Consider the following 18,832-nt stretch of genomic DNA (forward strand, 5'->3'; position numbering starts at 1 on the left):
GTAAAAACATGAAATAAACAATACTACTAATAGAGAGGCTGAGATAGGAGTAGCAAGATTTCAAGACCATTTTGTGGTACACAGCAAGACACTGTCAGGTACAAACAAGCAGAAAGAGTATATGGATTGTACAATATTGGACCTATTTCTCCAATTACCAAATTAGAGAGACTACTAGATGATAGCCCACAAATTTCTAATTCCTCATATTTTTGAATTTCAATCTATTAGGGCATGTTGGTAATATTAATTTTCCTATTAAGAGATATTAAGGAAACGTAGTTGTTACTTCCTGTTGTTTTTGTTGTTAGAGGTAGAATTATGTTTTTGTGGGTTTGTTGAAAGATTACTTTCTTGCTTCTTCTAGGGTGTAGTTTTGCTCCTTGTGTTGATGGTTTCCATCTATTATCCTTTGTAGGGCTGGATTTGTGGAAAGATATTATGTAAATTTTGTTTTGTCATGAAATATCTTGTTTTCTCCATCTATGGTAATTGAGAGTTTTGCTGGGTATAGTAGCCTGGGCTGGCATTTGTGTTCTCTTAGGGTCTGTATGACATCTGCCCAAGATCTTCTAGCTTTCATAGTCTCTGGTGAGAAGTCTGGTGTAATTCTGATAGGCCTGCCTTTATATGTTACTTGACCTTTTTCCCTTACTGCTTAACATGCTTTGTTTAGTGCATTTGGTGTTTTGAGTATTATGTGACAGGAGGAATTTCTTTTCTGGTCCAGTCTATTTGGAGTTTTGTAGGCTTCTTGTATGTTCAAGGTCATGTCTTTCTTTAAGTTAGGGAAGTTTTCTTCTATAATTTTCTTGAAGTTGTTTACTGGCCCATTACCTTGGGAGTCTTCACTCTCTTCTAAACCTATTATCCTTAGGTTTGGTCTTCTCATTGGGACCTGGATTTCCTGGATGTTTTGGGTTAGGAGCTTTTTTGCTTTTTGCATTTTCTTTGACTGTTGTGTCAATGTTTTCTATGGTGTCTTCTGCCCCTGAGATTGTCTCTTCTGTCTCTTGTATTCTGTTGTTGATGCTTGCATCTATGACTCCTGATCTCTTTCCTAGGTTTTCTAACTCCAGAGTTGTCTCCCTTTGTGATTTCTTTATTGTTTCTATTTCCATTTTTAGATCCTGGGTAGTTTTGTTCATTTCCTTTTCCTGTTTGTGTTTTCCTATAGTTCTTTAAGGGATTTTTGTGTTTCCTCTTGAAGGGCTTCTAGCTGTTTACCTGTGTTCTCCTGTATTTCTTTGAGGAAATTATTTATGTCCTTCTTAAAGTCCTGTATCATCATCATGAGAAGTGATTTTAGATCTGAATCTTGCTTTTCCAATATGATGGTGTATCCAGGACTTGCTATGGTGGGAGAATTGGGTTCTGATGATGCCAAGTAACCTTGGTTTCTGTTGCTTATGTTCTTATTCTTGCCTCCTGCTATCTGGTTGTCTCTAGTGGTACCTGCCCTGGCTAAATCTGACTGGAGCCTGTCCTTCCTGTGATCCTGGCTGTGTCAGTGCTCCTCAGAGTCAAGCTGTCTTTGTGATCCTGTGATTCTGGGATCCTCTGATCCTGGGCCCATTAGAGTACCTGGGAGTGGAAGTTCCTCTGGGTGTTGTGGGACTGGCTGCTGCATTTGCACCCAAGGTTTTCTCAGGGCATGGGCCAGACAGACTGGAAGGAACCCATGCCACTGGGCTGGTGGAATTCCTGTGTGCCTGGGTCCTGCTGGTCCCAGTTACTTCTGGTGTTGGGACAGATGTTATGTCTTCCTTACCTCTGACCCTATGATCCTGGGCGTATTACAGCGCCTGGGAGTGGAGCTTCCTCTAGCTGTTGTGGGACTGGCTGTGGAGTTTGTGCCCAAGGTCTGCTTAGGGCACTGGCCCAGACCAGCATGAATCATTTTTATCTTATTTATTTTTTGAGATTATAATTTCATCATTTCTCCTCCCCCCTTTTCCTTCAAATCTGCCCAGGACTTCCCCTTGGCATTAATCGTTTTTAAGGATTATAGAAATGGCACAAACTTCTTCATTAAAGTAGGTGAATAGACTCTAAAATAATTTGAAAATATGTCATGTTTATGAGCAGGAAGAGTCACGAAAGTAAAGGCTAATTTAGAAATGATGTAATTCCCATTAAAATCCAATAGCTGATTTCACAGATTTGACAAGCTGATTCTAATATGTGGACAGAGGGTGAAAAGACCAAACTCAAACAATCCAGGTGAGAGCAGGGCTCATGCTGCCAGAAAGCATGGAAATTATAAATCTATAGTATTCAACACATGAGGCATTTGTGAGAACATAGCCACAGAGATCAGTAAATGGTAACAAGGAGCCTAAAACAAGAGCCATGTGCATGAGGGAGCTTCCTATATGATAGATGTGTTGTTAAAGTTGAGTGAAAAAGAATAAACCATTTAATAAGTACCCCTAAATCATTTGCAGAGAATTAAACAGACAAATGCTCTTGAAAAGCAAAATAAAAAAATAAATTTTAAAAAGCAGAAAATATTTGAAGAATGCCCTTGCTTTTCATTATTTACAGTATTTTGGGTCTATATAGCCAAGTGAACACTGATTTAACCAATACTTAAACAATGCTCCTTGGAGAGAGAGAGGATTGCATTCCTGCCAGACTTTGACCACCCTTTGTATTAACTAACCAATATATATCTTGTTTTTACAAATGTTTGTCTTTAAATAGAATTTATTTACCGTATATTATTGATTCATTAACACTAAACTCATGCCAACAATACTATAACACACATGCTTGAATGACTTTTAGTTCACACATGTATTTTCTCCATAAGATACTTCACTGCTCTCTTACACTTAGGAACTCTAGGCAACACTTTACCACTGGGCTTGGGAGCCATTTTCAATAGCAAACTAAGAAAATACACGCACATACACACACATGCACACACACACACAAACTCACACACACACAATCAATTTAATATGAGACAAAAGGAAAAGAGTTTTATACACTGAGGTTGAAAAATCCCCCCCCCCACACACACACACTGCGGCCCAGCCCATTATGGACCACACCACACCCTCTTGACTAGCTGTTCTCAACTTGTGGTTCATAGCTCCTTCAGCAACACTCTATCTCAAAAATAAAATCACATTACAATCCATAACAGGAGCAAAATTACAGTTACGATGTAACAACAAAAATAATTTTATGTTTGGAGGTTACCATGACATGAGGAGCTGTATTAAATGAAACAGCATTAGGAAGGGTGAGAACCACTGCTCTAAATAGAGAAAGCTAAGTGGAAAAAAAACAGTCTAACATAAGCAAGGCGGTCTACCTTCTGTCTTGCTCTTCACTGTGATATGATGTTACTAGCTGTTTGAGTTCCTGCCTTGACTTCCCTGGAAAGATAGACTGATACCTGATACCTGGAATTATAAGCCAAAGAAACCCTATTCTCCACTGTGATGCTTCTGGTCAGGTTGTGTGTGTGTGTATGTGTGTGTGTGTGTGTGTGTGTGTGTGTGTTCCTGGTTGTTATTTGTTTGTTTTTGTTTTTGTTTTGGGGGTTTGTTTTGTTTTGTTTTTATCTCAGCAACAGAAATGTCCATGTAGCAGTTTTTTTTGTTGTTGTTGTTAAAATTTGGCACAGTTACAGAATTTTCGTGAACTTCTTTTTAAAGACTTATGGTAAATCTATAGTTACATTCTGTTTTTTTAGTCTCCATTAATATGGCTAGCTTTTTCCTTTTTTAAATTTTTTTTTTTAGTTTTTAGTACTGGGTCTCAAACCTAGAGCCTTGTGCATATTTGTTTTGAATTTAATTGTGTTAGAATTTAATTGTTTCTCATTGATTGTTTGGTAATGGTGGTCTGTTTTGTGGTCTGTTTTTATAAATGTTTGTGTGTACATAAAATATGTATTCTTTGGAGTTGATCTTAAAAATAATATTTCAAAAACTGATTTCAGAGTTGCATAGATATGTTTGCACATTCACATATCTACATAGTATAGACATATATATTTATATACATTCATTCACATAGAAATATGATGCATCAGGTGAATTAGTTAGGCTTTCCAATGTTCCATATGCTTATTATATTTGCATAATAACTTATTATAATTATATTATATATTTGCAATAAAGCTTATTATATTTGCATAATAAGTTATTGACAAAGGTATATCACAAAGCTTTTTCTTATCACTTTAGTCCAGCACTTATATAAGTTTCAGAATTAATTTGAAAGCTTGGTTATTAGATGCACATATATCTAAAATTATTTTTTCTTCCTGGCAAATTATTCCTTTTAGTATTTACTAATGATCCTTTCTTTACCCTCAATAATATTCTTTGTATTGTGAACTGAAGTTCCTAGTGGGGAGGGGAAGAGAGCTGCACCTGTGTTGAAGATTATATAAAGCCAAACAGCTTAATTTTGTGATTATGGAAAATTAAAATGTTTCAGACCAAATCAAATTATTTTGGGCTATTTTCAGTCCCCTTATAAGCCATTCTTTGCCCATTTCTAGTTTTGACATAATTCCATGAATTTGAGAGAGAGCAGAGGAGAGTAGGAGGTGTATGGGGGGGAGGGTATAGGGAGCAAAGGGAAGAGGAAACAGGATGTAATTACATTTCAACTTAAAAAAATAAAGAATGAATAAAAAACATTTTAGATGAGTTTTTTTTTTGAGTCCTTTTTTGTTTGTTTGTTTTGTTTTTGTTTTTTGAAACAGGGTTCTCTGTATAGTCCTGGCTGTCCTGGAACTCACTCTGTAGACCAGGCTGGCCTCTAACTCAGAAATCCTCCTGCCTCTGCCTCCCAAGTGCTGGGATTAAAGGCATGCACCACCACTGCCTGGCTTTAGATGTGTTCTTAACGAGCCACTAACTTCCATCAATCCATTCTAGTGTAGTCATCAGATAGCATGTGAGGCCTATGATGGAGATTTCAGCACCTTGCTATAGAACCCTCGTAATTAATTGTATTCATGTGTTTTGATGTATAAATTTCTTTTTTCTGTAACTTTAAGAAAATTATGAAATGCTTGCCATGTTGGAGCATAGAATTGGAGGCAAAATAGCTTTCTGGGTATGAATATACATTTAAATAAATTATCACTTATTCTTCAAGGCAAAAGTTGCATTTTTCCATCAACAGCATTAAAACCTATCTTGTCTGATATTAGTATTACCATGGTTTCAATTACATTGTTTTCCTGCACCTAGGGGTTTCTTTTGCTTTTCTACAAGTTTAGTTATTCATTTCCAAAGGTATCTGATACAGTTTATTCATTATTTCTTATACGTGTAGCAGGGAGGCTCACATGATCTGGATTATTTCTTGATCTCAAAATTCCAAAGCTTTAAAAAATAATGAAATACAGCCTCACCCTTGGAAAGCAATCAGCTGTTTGACATGTAATCAGAATAACAGAATAAGCTACAGAGGGTATATCACCAAGGCCCTGCCTTATCCATCAAGTTGTCAGACCATATTAATTATAGGGCTCAATGTGAATATATTGACTTCATATTTCCAGCAAACAAGAAAAATAGGGAGTTTGTTGTTCTCACAGTCTCTCCTAAGGTTCTGATAAGGTTCTCATCCCTGAAGGTGGTTCCCCACCTACTCAAGATCAGTGGTTATGGAATCTCCAAAAACAATTACAGTTTGATGATGGAAATACTTTATTTCAGCAATAGTTTAGTATTCATCTCATCCTTAGCCACTCACAGATATTTCTCTCCCGCTCTCTGGGTTCCTTTCAGTATTTTTCTTAATTTCTCTGGTCTCCTGGTTAGGTATCATTTGAGACCAGCACTAGGTTCAAACCCAGTTTATCACTGGTGATGTATGGATCCTAACACTGGAAGTAAATCTCATCAACTGATATTTAACATAGTGTTACCAATAGCAGTTTGCTAAAGACTGCCAACACTTACACTATTCATCTGCTTATGGTGTGAATTAGGGTCTTCTTTTCTCTACTACTATGAATTTCAAGGACCTTTTTTAAAGCTGAAAGTTGGGGTCATCTGTTTTCAAGGAGGCTGGGAGAAGTTTTTGTTCATCTTAAGCAAAACTGCTATCTGGCTTCTCATATTTATGTACTACATAGAAAGCCCTTAGAAACTCATTAAAGTCTATGTTGCCATCTTTGTTGAAGTCCACTGTGCTGGCAAGCTCATCAATTTGGGAATCATCAATATGAACTTTGTAATGAGCATTGAAAAGTTTCCACATGGTCCGAAATTCATCCATGGAGATCAGACCTAATGGGAAACAAACAAAGGTGGTAAGTGGTGATGTTAAGATCGACCTGCAAGAGTAGAGGGGAAGCAACACTGACTGAATAGTAGCAATTACTAGCTCACTAACATGCCTGAGAATCAAAACACTGAAGGAGACAGAAGAACAAAGTCAAAAACGTGAGAAACAGTATGACATTTGCAGCTACTGAGGATCCTGAGAATATTCTAATGGCAAAAAAAAAAGTACATGATGAAGAAATGGTGAGTGAGCATGGATGGAAGTGGTATAGAAACCATAAAAACTAAAACCCAAGGATGCAAGACACAGAGAATGGCAGAAGACAGAACGACATCAGAGCAGGACAAAGTGCCCTGGGAGTTAAGATGATGTCGCATGCGTGTGTGTGTGTGTGTGTGTGTGTGTGTGTGTGTGTGTGTGTGTGTGTGTGCACAGAGCCCATGTCATAGTCAAATATGGAGTTCAGAAGGCACCTTGAGAGTGTCAGTTCCTCCTTCCACCTTTCTACTATGTGAGTCTCAGGCAATGAATACAGGTCATAGAGGTCAGCAGTGAGCACCTTTCCATGATGAATCATCTCATAGACTCACTGTTGAGACTGTTTTAATATGCAAAGATCTACTTTCCTGGATCATTATTGATAGTTTTTCATACTCTAATGTCTCTCTGCACAGAGGTTGGGGTGGTGGCAGGGTGCTGAAGATGGTACCCAGAGTCTCATTTACAACAGGCAATCTATCACTGAGCTATATTCCCAGACCTGCATTTTTAAGTTTAAAAATCAGTGATTGTATATCAAAGTTAAATTAAAATCAAGTTTTCAGTCTCTCAAGCTATTCAACATTCCTTTACCTGATTGATCAGAGTCGATGATATTAAATATGATTTTCAGGTCAGCTCTGTATCTGTACATCATTTCACTTAGATTGGACTTCATCTAGAATAAAGATTTTCTAAGTGTTAAAACACTGAGGATTAACAGTCTAGATTAATTTCAGCAAATGTGACAAATACAAAATAACCTCACAAATTATTTTTCCTTTCTTATTTATCTTTTTATGATGCAAAGGAATAAGCCCAGACCTTGAGTGAATGCCAGGCATCTACCACTGAACTAGACCTTAAGGTCACCAATTTACATATGAGAAGGCAAACCATTTTGAGTCAGATTAAAGATTTGTTCTTTTGTTTGCAGGGACAAAGAGTCAATGTGACAACAGGAAATAACAATTGCAAATCTATGGAAAGGTCTACATAGGTCATTCCATTTCATCTTCTATGGTCTTAAAGAATAGGGACAGAAGACAAAGGAAACGGCAATTTTGCTAGAGGTAAGACAGCTATTGAATGAGATTTGAATCTTAGACCCTCTGTGCAGAGGCCTATGATCTGAGTCACCATGATAAACTGCCCCTACCATCCAAGGCCTTCTTCCTATGGATAGTTCCCATTTAGCCTGCATGCTTCTTTCTGGTCTTTTCACATTCCCTGCAAATGATTGCCCAAGTCTTAGTTCCTATCAGCTCAACATTATGAATTGCTAACTAGTTAATGATGGGATCTGATCAGTGTCCCTGCAGTATTGCCACTTTAATAAGATATTTTATATTTCATATACCTTAAGTCATATTCTAGGGAATATCAGCAAATCTGTACATGTATGTTGAATATTTAAATTGTATTTTTAATGAGAGAATGTTGTTGTGTTGTTATATGTGCCCTTCTGGGAGACAGCACTGATAATAAGAATATCAGGTTTTATATAGCTTTGCTTACAAAGCTTTTGCTTATTTATTTTTTCTATTCTAAAGAGAATATACAGATTTTCCACCCCCCCATCCATTCTCATTCATTAGATAGTTCTACTCCCAACTTCTGAAAGCACTAAGTTGCTTAGAGGCTGTCCAAAGGGTGCACTGAACCAATCCAATTTTTAGCTGGAACTAATACATCACTCACATCTTTCATAGGCTTTTCAATGTGGATATCATCAAAGCTGGACATGTAGTCAACACTTCCGCTGGAGTCAATGGTTGCCAGGTGTGAACTCAGAGATCTCCATGGTAAGTTCAGCCCCAAAATGCTCTCCATAGAAAAAGCCCACTGGGCCAATGAAATCTTTCCTAACAGCCACAACAAAAAAACCATATGGTTGGCATATAATTTCACAAAATAAAGGTGCAAGCTCTTTCTCAGACCTAGTAGGCAGTCTGAGGTTTTAAGGCCTGAGGCCCCACTGCTCTCTTCCATGATCTGTACTACCAGGCCCCAGAGTCTTAAAGGAGAAATAACTAAAATAAGTCTTTCATGTTCTGTAAATCTTATTGTCACATATAAGAAATTCCAATCAAGTATTGAACTTTTTCTCTTTCTCTAATAGAAAGGTATTACAGAAGATTTGAAAACACAGAAGAACAACAATATAAACTACCTAGTACCCTCAGAGCTCCCAGGGACTAAACCACCAACCAAAGAGTACACATGGTGGAACTCATGGCTCCAGCAGCATATGTATAGCAGAGGATGGCCTAGTAAGTCATCAATGGGAGGAGAGGCCCTTGGTCCTGTGAAGGTTCTATGCCCCAGTGTAGGGGAGTGCCAGGGCCAGGAAGCAGGAGAGGGTGGGGTGGTGAGCAGGGGGAGGGGGGAGGGAATAGGGGTTTTGTTTTGAGGGGAAACCAGGAAAGGAGATATCATTTGAAATATAAATAAAGAAAATATGAAAGAAAACAAACAAACAAAAAGAAAACACAGAAGACTTACTTTTATTTTTAGTATTTTAGTATATCACTCACCTATTTTCCTAACTAATGTTTTTGTCCTTAATATTACATTGTAATTTATCAAACCACATATATTTTTATTTTTCTCATTATTGAAGATATATATTCATTTGGAGCAACTTTATATTGGGGATCAAACCTAGTATGTCCAATAGGCAAGCACTTTACTACCAAACAATATTACCAAGCCTTGGCTTTTGAGACAGCCTCGATATATTACTCAGGCTAGCCTTCAAACCTACAATTCTCCTTTTATCCTTTCTGACTGACATGAACCACCTTCCCAGAACTTAAATGATTTCAAATAAACAATTCCATTATTTCTAGTCTTTTTACTAAGTATATAAATATTTATATATAAATACATATAGAGTTTCTTTTTCATATTATAGATTTATTTTATGTTTATGAATGTTTTACATGTATGTATATATGTGTACAGTGCTCATACATGAATACAATGTGGAGCTGAAGCTGACCTTGAATTCTTTATTCTTCTGCCTCTATCTCCCCAATGCTAGAATTATAGTCATGAGCTAACACATTCAGCATTTATTTTAATTGTCTGCTTTTACAAACCATTAACAAATCTCAGAATGTAACTAGTTGGTAGAGTACTTGTCTAACATGCACAGAGCCCTGGGTTTGATTCCCAGTACCACATAAGTTGGGCATGGTGGCATAAATCTCATATCCCCAGCACATAGGAAGTAGAGACAGGAGGATCAAAATTTCAGTGTCATCCTCAGCTACATAGGGAGCTTGAAGCCAGATTCTTTTTGATATCCTGTCTCAAAAAAATTTAAATAAAAACCCTAAACCATAAAACCAGGGTAAAATTTATCAATATAATTGTTTTTAGTTAAATTATATATTATCTTCATTATAATGGTGGATTACATTGACTGGATTTTAAATGACAAAACAACTTGTATTTCCTAGTATTCATATGCCAAATGCCAAACTTGGTTGTGATATACTAATATTTGACTGTTTCATTTATGATTTTTTATATAAATTTATCCATAATGAGCCTTTAATTGTATTTTTTTTGTCTGGTTTAAACACCAAGTTTACGTTGACCTCCTGAAATATTCTGTTCCTATTCTCTGGAAATGATATAAGACTTTCCTTGTTTTCTTTAAGGAATGAAGCTGTCTGGAAGCAGAGAACTTTCTTGTAGAAACTTTCAAATTTCCTTTAACAGTTATGAAGTCACTAAGATTTTTGGTTTATTTCTGTCTCAGCTCTTTGTGTGTGTATAGATGTATATATTTTAGGAATATGTCCATTTGATTTGAAGTTCTAATTTGATAGATAAGTTTTCATAATGTATCTTAATGATCTTAATGTTTATAAATTATGTAATAACATCCTTTTCTGTCTTAGCATTGGTTATTTGTATTTGAATATGTGTTCTCTAGTTTGTGTGTCTGCTCTCTCCCCCTCTCTCCCTCTCTATCCCTCTTTCTCTCTCTCATTTTATCAAATTTACCAGTTTCTTCAAAGAACTATTTTCTTATCAGTTGATAAAAGTTTCATCATTTAAAAATATATGCATTAAGAGAAGCCATTGTTTCTCTAATTTGTGTTCTGGAAAGTTTACATGTTAAAATTCCATTACCACTCAGCTTGAATATTATAATTTCTACTGTAATTTTTCTGTGATACTATAAGAGATACAATTATTCAAAAGTACATTTTGATTTCTAAAAATATGTGTTATATATCAGCTGTCCCTGAATTCATGATCCCTTTGCCTCTGCCTTGAATGTTGGGATTACAGGCATGTGCCACCATGCTGAATCCCCAAAGTGGTTTTTATGGTTAGATTAGATTGAGATATAGTGCTACTCACTATGTCAGGGTATAAGTGTATTCTATGGTGATAATCTTTGATTTCTGAGAGAGGAGTATTAAAATCTCCCACTATGATAGCACAGGTTTCTGCCTCTGCTAGTTGCTCTGTCAGGTTTGTTTTGTGTATTTCAAGGCCATATCAGTAGGAACATAAACACGCAGGACAAATTTGACTGGCAAATTAAATGTTTGTTATCACAAAGTGTCCTTTTTCATGTCTAGTGACATATTTTTTCAGAGTCTACTTTGTGTGCTATTAACAGAGTACTTTCCAGCTGTGTTTCTGTTAATGTTTTCATGCTATTTGTGTAAATATAACTTTTGATCTTTGTATATATGATCCACTATCTACTGGCTTTTTTCTCAGTTGCTGGTTAGTCTATCAGTCCAACCGTTGTGTCTTTGTAGTAATGTGTGTTTCTTCTGCTTGCATTTGAATGTTCTCCTCTCTATTGGTGCTCTGTAGCTTCATTACAAGTGAACGCAAGTGTGGATTTAATTTTATGTATCCTGCTTGTGAATCAGTGTTTCTATTTATCTCTAGGACTCTGTTGTCAGTTCTGGAAGAGCTGCAGACATTAGCATATTACACATACCCTTCCTCCCTTACAGTCTGTTTCTTTCTTTCTGGTACATATCATATTTTTCTGATATGTTAGACTTTGATCCTCACTAGGCGCTATTTAAGCCCTCTCATTTTGCTGTTCATAACAGTTTTTCCTGAGACAAGGCCTGGCTGTATAGCCCAGGTTAGCCTTGGGGTTACTCTGTTGCTTTTGCGAGCCTTGAAGTTCCTTTCTCTCCATCTAATTCTTGAAGAGGTGTCTAATCTTCTCTTTAACATAGTTATTATGCAGATTGTCTCACTCTCTTGGGTTTTGTTTTTGTTTTGAGACAAGGCCTCATGTAGCCCAGGCTGGCCTCTAATTCCTGACTTCCTGCCACCACCTCCCGAGTATTACAGGGATGTAGCATCCACTCTGCTTCCTCTTTATTTTAACAAACATAGTGCTATAACTGTTTGATATTTCTTCCAATCTTATTTCAAATATTTTAAACACACATTGTGGTTCTCTTTTGTCCCTTTTCTCCTTTTCGTTTTTTAGACATTTTATATTTTGTATTTAACAACTCTAACAGCTGATTTCTGTGGGAAACTAACTCTGTTATTTGCTGGTTTTATTGACTCTTAGTCATCATAGCTTACCTCATTTGTTTAGTACTCCTTAACTGCAAGCTCATGCTAATTGATGTTAACCTCTGAATATACTAATGGCTACAATTAAGGATGTATTCCTCAAAGATGCAGTTGGGAACATTATAGAATTTAGCCACTTTGAAGGCACAGAAACCCTGACTTCAGCTTCTATCTTTCTACCATGCTAGAATTTAGTGTCAGGATGGTGGCTAGAACAACATTAGCCTTCACACCTGGGTAAACTAGCCTTCAGTGCCTACTCATTAGTTTTTCTCTCATGTATGATTCAAACCATCTTTTTGTCATAATTGATTTTCTTTTTGTTTTTGTTTCTTAAGACAAAATCTCTCTGTGTAGCTCAAGCCAGCCTCATACTCATAATTCTCCTGCGTCAGCCTCCCAGTGGCTGGGAATTACAGGCATGTGTCACTATGCCAGGCTCAAATAATCATTCAAAAGAATGGCAGCCATGAGACTTAAGACACTATGAAGCTGACAAACGCATTACAGTTCTGCATCCTCCAGACTCCCTCTACAAGCAACCAGAATAGAGGTCTAACTCATACTTGTTGGTTGCTTGAATTCAAAGACGCTTACTGAAAAGGAGATCCATTTTGCTTTTTTTTAATAGAAAATAATGGATTTTGAAAATTTTCTATCATTTCATTCTATTAACAAAGAACTAAAGTTCCGTTGAAGAAAACCTACTCTGTATATAGCTAGATACGTTGAGAAATGGTGAATAGTTTATTACCTGACCTACTGTGGTCACGGAGCTCGAAAGCATTGATGAGATCAGTTTTTCGTGCAATCATTCTTTCCTTTAGTATCTTGAAGGCACTGCATTCCATAGCACTCACCCTGTATTAAGAAAGCAGCATTTCAGCGGCACTTCCAAACCCACTCTGTCCTGCTCCATTTTCCTGTGCTATGTTACAGCATACCAGTTTCCACTTTAAATTAATTGCATATGTTTATATGTATTGTGTTATTAGATAGTAAATGCATGCATTTTGTCTGCATTTTCAGATTCGTTAGATATTTTTAAAATCATCACAATCATTGTTGCTGTTTGTATACTTTTCACTTTCTAGACATTTTATCTTTTGTATTTGACAAGTAGATATGGTGAGGGGGTTGTGTGCGAGCCACCATACATGTGTGCAGATCAGTGGACAACTTTGTGGAGCTGCTTCTCCCCTTGTACTTATATACATGTGCCAGATAGAGTTTTCTTCAATTAGAAAGACGCATGTGAATAATTATTTGAAAAAAAAAGACGTTGTTCTATGAGATATTGAAGTTTGCCATTACATCACTGAAACAAAATAGGTGGTGACTGCTAAAATAAGATATGAACAGGAGCAGAGCATCATAGGAACCTCCAACCCCAGATTCAACTCTTATGAGGATACTCAAGGCAACAGAGGGAGGATACTCAAGGCAACAGAGGGCGTATAATTCAATAAAAAAGACAGTCTTTTGATTTATGCTAGGACATTTAGTCAACTATGTCAACATAAACTTCTTCCTCAGCTCATTTTAAAAGAAATGTACAATTTCAGAAGAGATTCATTTCTTTTTATTGTTTTCAGTGTGGAACCAACAATACAAAGCCTTATCCATGTATCAAAAACATAAAATGGCAGGTGCACGTTGTAGTCGATGAATAATAACAGCATATGTAAGTAAACTAAATAATCAACTAAAAAGACAGAGATCATGAGACTAGATAACTTCAAAAAGATACAAGATCACACTATATGCTACCTCATAGGAGACTTATTTTAGTTTCAAAGGCACAAAGAGTTTGAAATGAAAGAGACAAAAAACACAAACACAAGCAAAAAACCAGCAACCGTATAAGTTAGAGTGTCATGGTAATAGGAGACAAAATAGACAGATGAAAACTGGAACTCTAGTAAAGGAGAGTAATTCATAGTGACAGAACACAGAACAACCATAAACATATGCGAACCTAACAACAGAAACTGAAACTGTGTGAAGCACACACTAAAAGAATTAAAGGAACAGACAACTCAATAATGATGGCTAAAAACTTCACCAGCAGAACTGTTCTTAGTCCCTTGGGACTGGTTCTATGTGGTTACAAATACAGTCAGTAGTATTATCAGAGCTACATACCTTTGGTGAAGAGGGTTAAGGCATGATGTACTAGTTACTTGGTACTGGAAAAATTGTGGAGCTGCACCATAACTTAGTCTGATGTAAGCTCCTCGGTTGCTGCCTTCTTCATAATAATTAGAAGCGGAAAATAAAGTAATGACCTGATTAAAGAAAAAGAGGATCAAGTTCATTAAGTTAGCTCTCAAAAGATCATTCAATAAAAGACAGGAAAAAAATCTCTGTAAATTATCCAGGTCTGACATGATTTCATATTATTCCCTTGAGGGAAACTAAGTCTTCAGTCAGTACTAACTCCTCGCTATTCATCCAACATTCCCAGGGTATGGTCCTGAACGCCTACAGACTATCTTAGTGCTGAATCTTAGAATTCTATTTAATATTTAGTTTGTAAATTATATTTTTTCATTAGGGATACATCCCCTATTTTCTTATCTTGTGATATCTGAGGGGTCAAAATAAAATTTAGTTAGAAGCCCATTCCATTCTTAAAAAAAAAAAGCTCATTCTTTTTATTGCCCACAAAGATGAGAGATTTAGAGGGTTCCAAGCTACATAAAAATGTTTTAAGAGCAGAGGCTTAATGGAATGGGACTATGGAAGCATGGTAGGCAGAATATGGAAAGACAACACTTGCTGGTGACAGGGAACCTGCTTTGGGTCCAATTCTGGTCTAATAAGAATGTCACTTCAGATGAACCACTGCTATTTTCTAATTACAAATAGATTCTAAATAATATGTACCTTATTTATATTAGTATGGGCCAAAAATGAATGAATAGAATTAAGAACATTAAAGTATCAGAATAGAAGGAAATGCCACAGGATTATATATTCATTGTTATTTATTTTTATTCAATATGAAGAAAAAAAGAAAAGAACCATACCAGGGCAACTGATGATAAGAACCAATTTCTTAGTCTTTACCTTTTCTATCCTTGCTGACATAACTGGAGGAGAACAAGACATTCCATTTTAATGTCAGTAAACTAACCACAGTAAGCAACTTGTTAGTGATCACCTTCTCACTGAGTTGAAAGGAAGTATGCTGTGTGTATTCTGTCTTTTACAGGGAATTGTAGAAGAAGAAAGAGAGCAAACTGGATTCTTTGTAAGGAAAAGAAAAGAATTGCAACTGTGTAATATGAGAAATGTCTTACAAGTAGTAAATGATGAAGTGTACAATCATATGTGAATGTGTGCACGCATGCGTGTCCTCTCTCTGTTTCTGTCTCTCTCCCTCCCTCTCTCTCTCTCTCTCCCTCTCCCTCTCTCTCTCTCTCTCTCTCTCTCTCTCTCTCTCTCTCTCTCTCTCTCTCTCTCTCTCTCTCTCTCTCTCTCTCTCTCTCTCTCTCTCTGTGTGTGTGTTTGTGCTCAGTGTCATTGTTATAGTTTAAAAGTAATGTATTTGGGTATTAAGTTAGAAAGAGGTACACTTGTGATGGTTAATTTTACTGTCATTTTGATTGATTACTGAGCAGAGCATAGTTCTTGGTATGTTTGTGAGGACATCTCCAGATAGGATTAACTGAGGGAGGGAAGACCTTCCCTGAATGTGGATGGCACCATCTCTTAGGCTGGGGTCTTGGACAGAACAAAAAAAGGAAAAGGTAGAATGTCAGCCAAACATCAACATCTCTCCCTCCTTCCTGGTCATCTAAGATGTGATCAAGCGGCTTACCACCATGCCTTCTCCATCATGATGGACTATAGTCTCAAACTGTGCATCAAAATATTTCCTTCAGTTGCTTCTTGTCACTTGGTTATGGCAATGAGAAGAGTAATTAATGCAGTCACATACCAGAATTTCAGCTTCTTGGAATAGTAAAGATTGAAGAATAGGCTAAATATCTCTAAGCATAAGGGACAGTGAAGCACCCTTAATCCATTTTCTGTTTGATACTAAGGAAGATATCTTATGGGCTTTTAGATAGGGCAACACTGTGCAGTGAAGATCAGGCTTGTGGCAAGGATGTCTGCAAGAATTTCATCCATGACATTAGCTCACCTTTCCATCATGACAGACTTCATACCCGTCGGGTTTACACTCATGAGACCTAATGAGCATCTTCAACTGGTTTTTATTAAGAACCTTAGAGGTAACATCTGGTCCAAAATAGCAGCCCCCTCCTCTGCTTGTGTTTGGATAACAGCCTTTTTTGCCTCTGGGGTCACTCCACAGAATGTCAACAATCTTGGAACAATAAAATAAATTAGGCTTCTACTTATAAGTAACAGTCTACCACTTTTATACTCCAATTTACTTGACAGAAATATTAAAAATATCTGGAGTTACAGATATGAATCACCTTGCCCAGCTAAATTCAGAAGAGAAAGCAGTTCCTCCCATTGGCCCAGATTTTTGCCCCATTGAACATAGTAACTACTTTCTCTCCTGAATTTAACTGGGCACAGTGGTTCATCCTAAACAACTTTTTATTTTTTTGCTTCCATAAGGAGGTTCTCCAGTTCAGCAATACATTTACTCATTGACTGGTTTACATTGCATGCTCTAAACCCACAATGATTTTAATTCAGCTTAATATTTCCTTTGGTGGCTAGAAGAAGCAAAGGGAGGTCACACAATACACAGGACTAAAGACCCAAATTTTAAGAATATTTTCACAGAAAATCAGAGGCTGTGGTCTCTGATCTACATTGAAAGTTTGAATTACTACTACAAGAGCTTTAAAAAGAGTGGGAAAAAAATCACCTCTAAATCACTGAAAACAGTGACAACCTTGAGAAAGCTGTCTTTGTCCCACTTCGAAAATCTACATAATATTTAGTTAATAGATAGATAGATAGATAGAAAATAAATAGAATAACAAAGCAATGGTTCTCAACCTATGGGCTGTGACCCCATTGAGAGTCAAATGACCCTTTTACAGAGGTTGCTTAAGACCATCAGAAAACATATATTTACATTATAATTCTTATCAGTAGCAAAATTACAGTTATTAAGTAACAAAAATAATTTTATAGTTGGGGGCCACCACAACATGAGGAACTGTATTAAAGGATTATAGCATTAGGAAGACTGAGAAATACTGAATTCAAGAGGTCATGAATTTAGGTGAGAGCAAAGGGTCCATGGGAGGAGTTTGAGGAAGGAAAGAGAAGGAGAAAATGATGTTATTATATTATACTCTTAAAATTTTTCTTAAATCATTTAACAATACATGTTGCTGGAACTTCATAGAAGCAGACTAACTACCAGCCAAAGGGCTACTTTGTTGAGTAGTTACCTATGTTAACTTGGCTAAATCACGTTACTTATTTGAGTTTTAAAAATCACAAAGGCTAACAGCTTTAAGAAATGAGTGTCTCAGAATCCATAACTTGAATTCTAGATTTCTTTTTACAGTCTATTAATTATATATTGATTATGTGCAAACTATAGAGATAGATTTAGAGAAAACAATATGTTACAATAACAAAGATGAAGTCATTTTTAACATATATTTTGTAGGGACAACATCATCACTGTTGAAATGATGCCACCACTCGGGTGAATGTTTTAGTTACCTACTTGTTCCCATTCTTGCTTTGTCAAGTGTTCAGAAGGGGACTTGTCTGATTCGACCTTCCCTGGTTCAGCATTCACCGAACCTGATTTATTTGTCTTTACAGCAACCTCTTGATCCATTAACATTGGCGGCATCAACACAGATTTCATCTGCAAAAAAAAATAAAATGCTTTAGTTAAATATGGCACGAACGCATGTCTGTTCCAGTTAAGAATCTGTCCATAATGTGCCTCAAATCTGAAAAAGCATGCAAATACTTTTCTACCTCATGAGCATTGTTATTTTACTTATGTGTCTGCAAGATGGGCCCATTCAAATATTTTTGTGCATTTTGCAACTAAAGATATTACCTTAGAGTAAAAATGTCACATCAGAAATTCTAAGGGACCTTAGAGGCATGTGTATAAGGTGCTAGACATATTGTAAGGCACTGTCGAAGGAAATAGAAGATGCTAAATATAGGAGAAACTAGTCTCCTTCTGAGCCTTTCTCTATACCCGAGGCTTTGAGGAGTCAAAAAACATCATTTCAAAGGGGTATGCATCTGATTTTGTTGTGTTTTCCAAGATAAATGAGAAAAAACACATAGCGCCTATGAAATTTCTTACAAGGGACACAGGTTGAAAGCTTAGAAGCCCTTCAAACTCAGTTCAGTGTAGTTCAGATAGCCAGACCTATCAGTAGTTTATCAGGTTGTCTAATCCTAGTAGCAAACCCATTTCTTTGAAAAAGAAATGTTTTCAAAAATATAACATGATAAACCCACTGGATTACTTTATATAATCTGAGACTGGGATTTTGTCCTTTAAGCCTTATATCTTCACAAGAAGCAATTAAAACTTTTTTACATGTGTGCACGCACATGTGTGTGTGCACATATGTGTGTGTGTGTGTGTGTGTGTGTGTGTAAGTCAGAGGACATATGGCTTTCTCCTTCCACCGTATAGTTTGCTGGGATTGAGCTCAGGTTGTTAGGTCTGGGAACAAGAACCTTTCTTTACCCATGGAGCCATTTCATTGATCCACAAAAAACAACTTAAAAATAA

The 18,832-nt window shown here is 36.5% G+C and overlaps 1 protein-coding gene across 5 annotated transcripts in view; it reads right to left on the bottom strand.

Annotated features, from left to right (window-relative positions):
• Positions 1 to 5,663: 5,663 nt before the first annotated feature.
• Ppef1 (protein phosphatase with EF-hand domain 1) overlaps positions 5,664 to 18,832 on the bottom strand; it is a 111,652-nt gene continuing 98,483 nt past the window's right edge. For all 5 annotated transcript variants that reach the window (XM_031376740.1, XM_031376739.1, XM_031376733.1 and 2 more), the window contains 7 exons: positions 17,789 to 17,935; positions 16,265 to 16,450; positions 14,257 to 14,399; positions 12,866 to 12,972; positions 8,230 to 8,393; positions 7,123 to 7,207; positions 5,664 to 6,272 (listed from right to left, as the gene is read on the bottom strand). In XM_031376740.1, the coding sequence (XP_031232600.1) occupies positions 6,073 to 6,272; positions 7,123 to 7,207; positions 8,230 to 8,393; positions 12,866 to 12,972; positions 14,257 to 14,399; positions 16,265 to 16,450; positions 17,789 to 17,935 (1,032 nt within the window). In that variant the 3' untranslated portion in view covers positions 5,664 to 6,072. The remainder of the gene's footprint in view (positions 6,273 to 7,122; positions 7,208 to 8,229; positions 8,394 to 12,865; positions 12,973 to 14,256; positions 14,400 to 16,264; positions 16,451 to 17,788; positions 17,936 to 18,832) is intronic.

This window comes from Mastomys coucha, chromosome X, assembly GCF_008632895.1.
Source record: "Mastomys coucha isolate ucsf_1 chromosome X, UCSF_Mcou_1, whole genome shotgun sequence".
In the NCBI taxonomy this organism is placed as follows: Eukaryota; Metazoa; Chordata; class Mammalia; order Rodentia; family Muridae; genus Mastomys; species Mastomys coucha.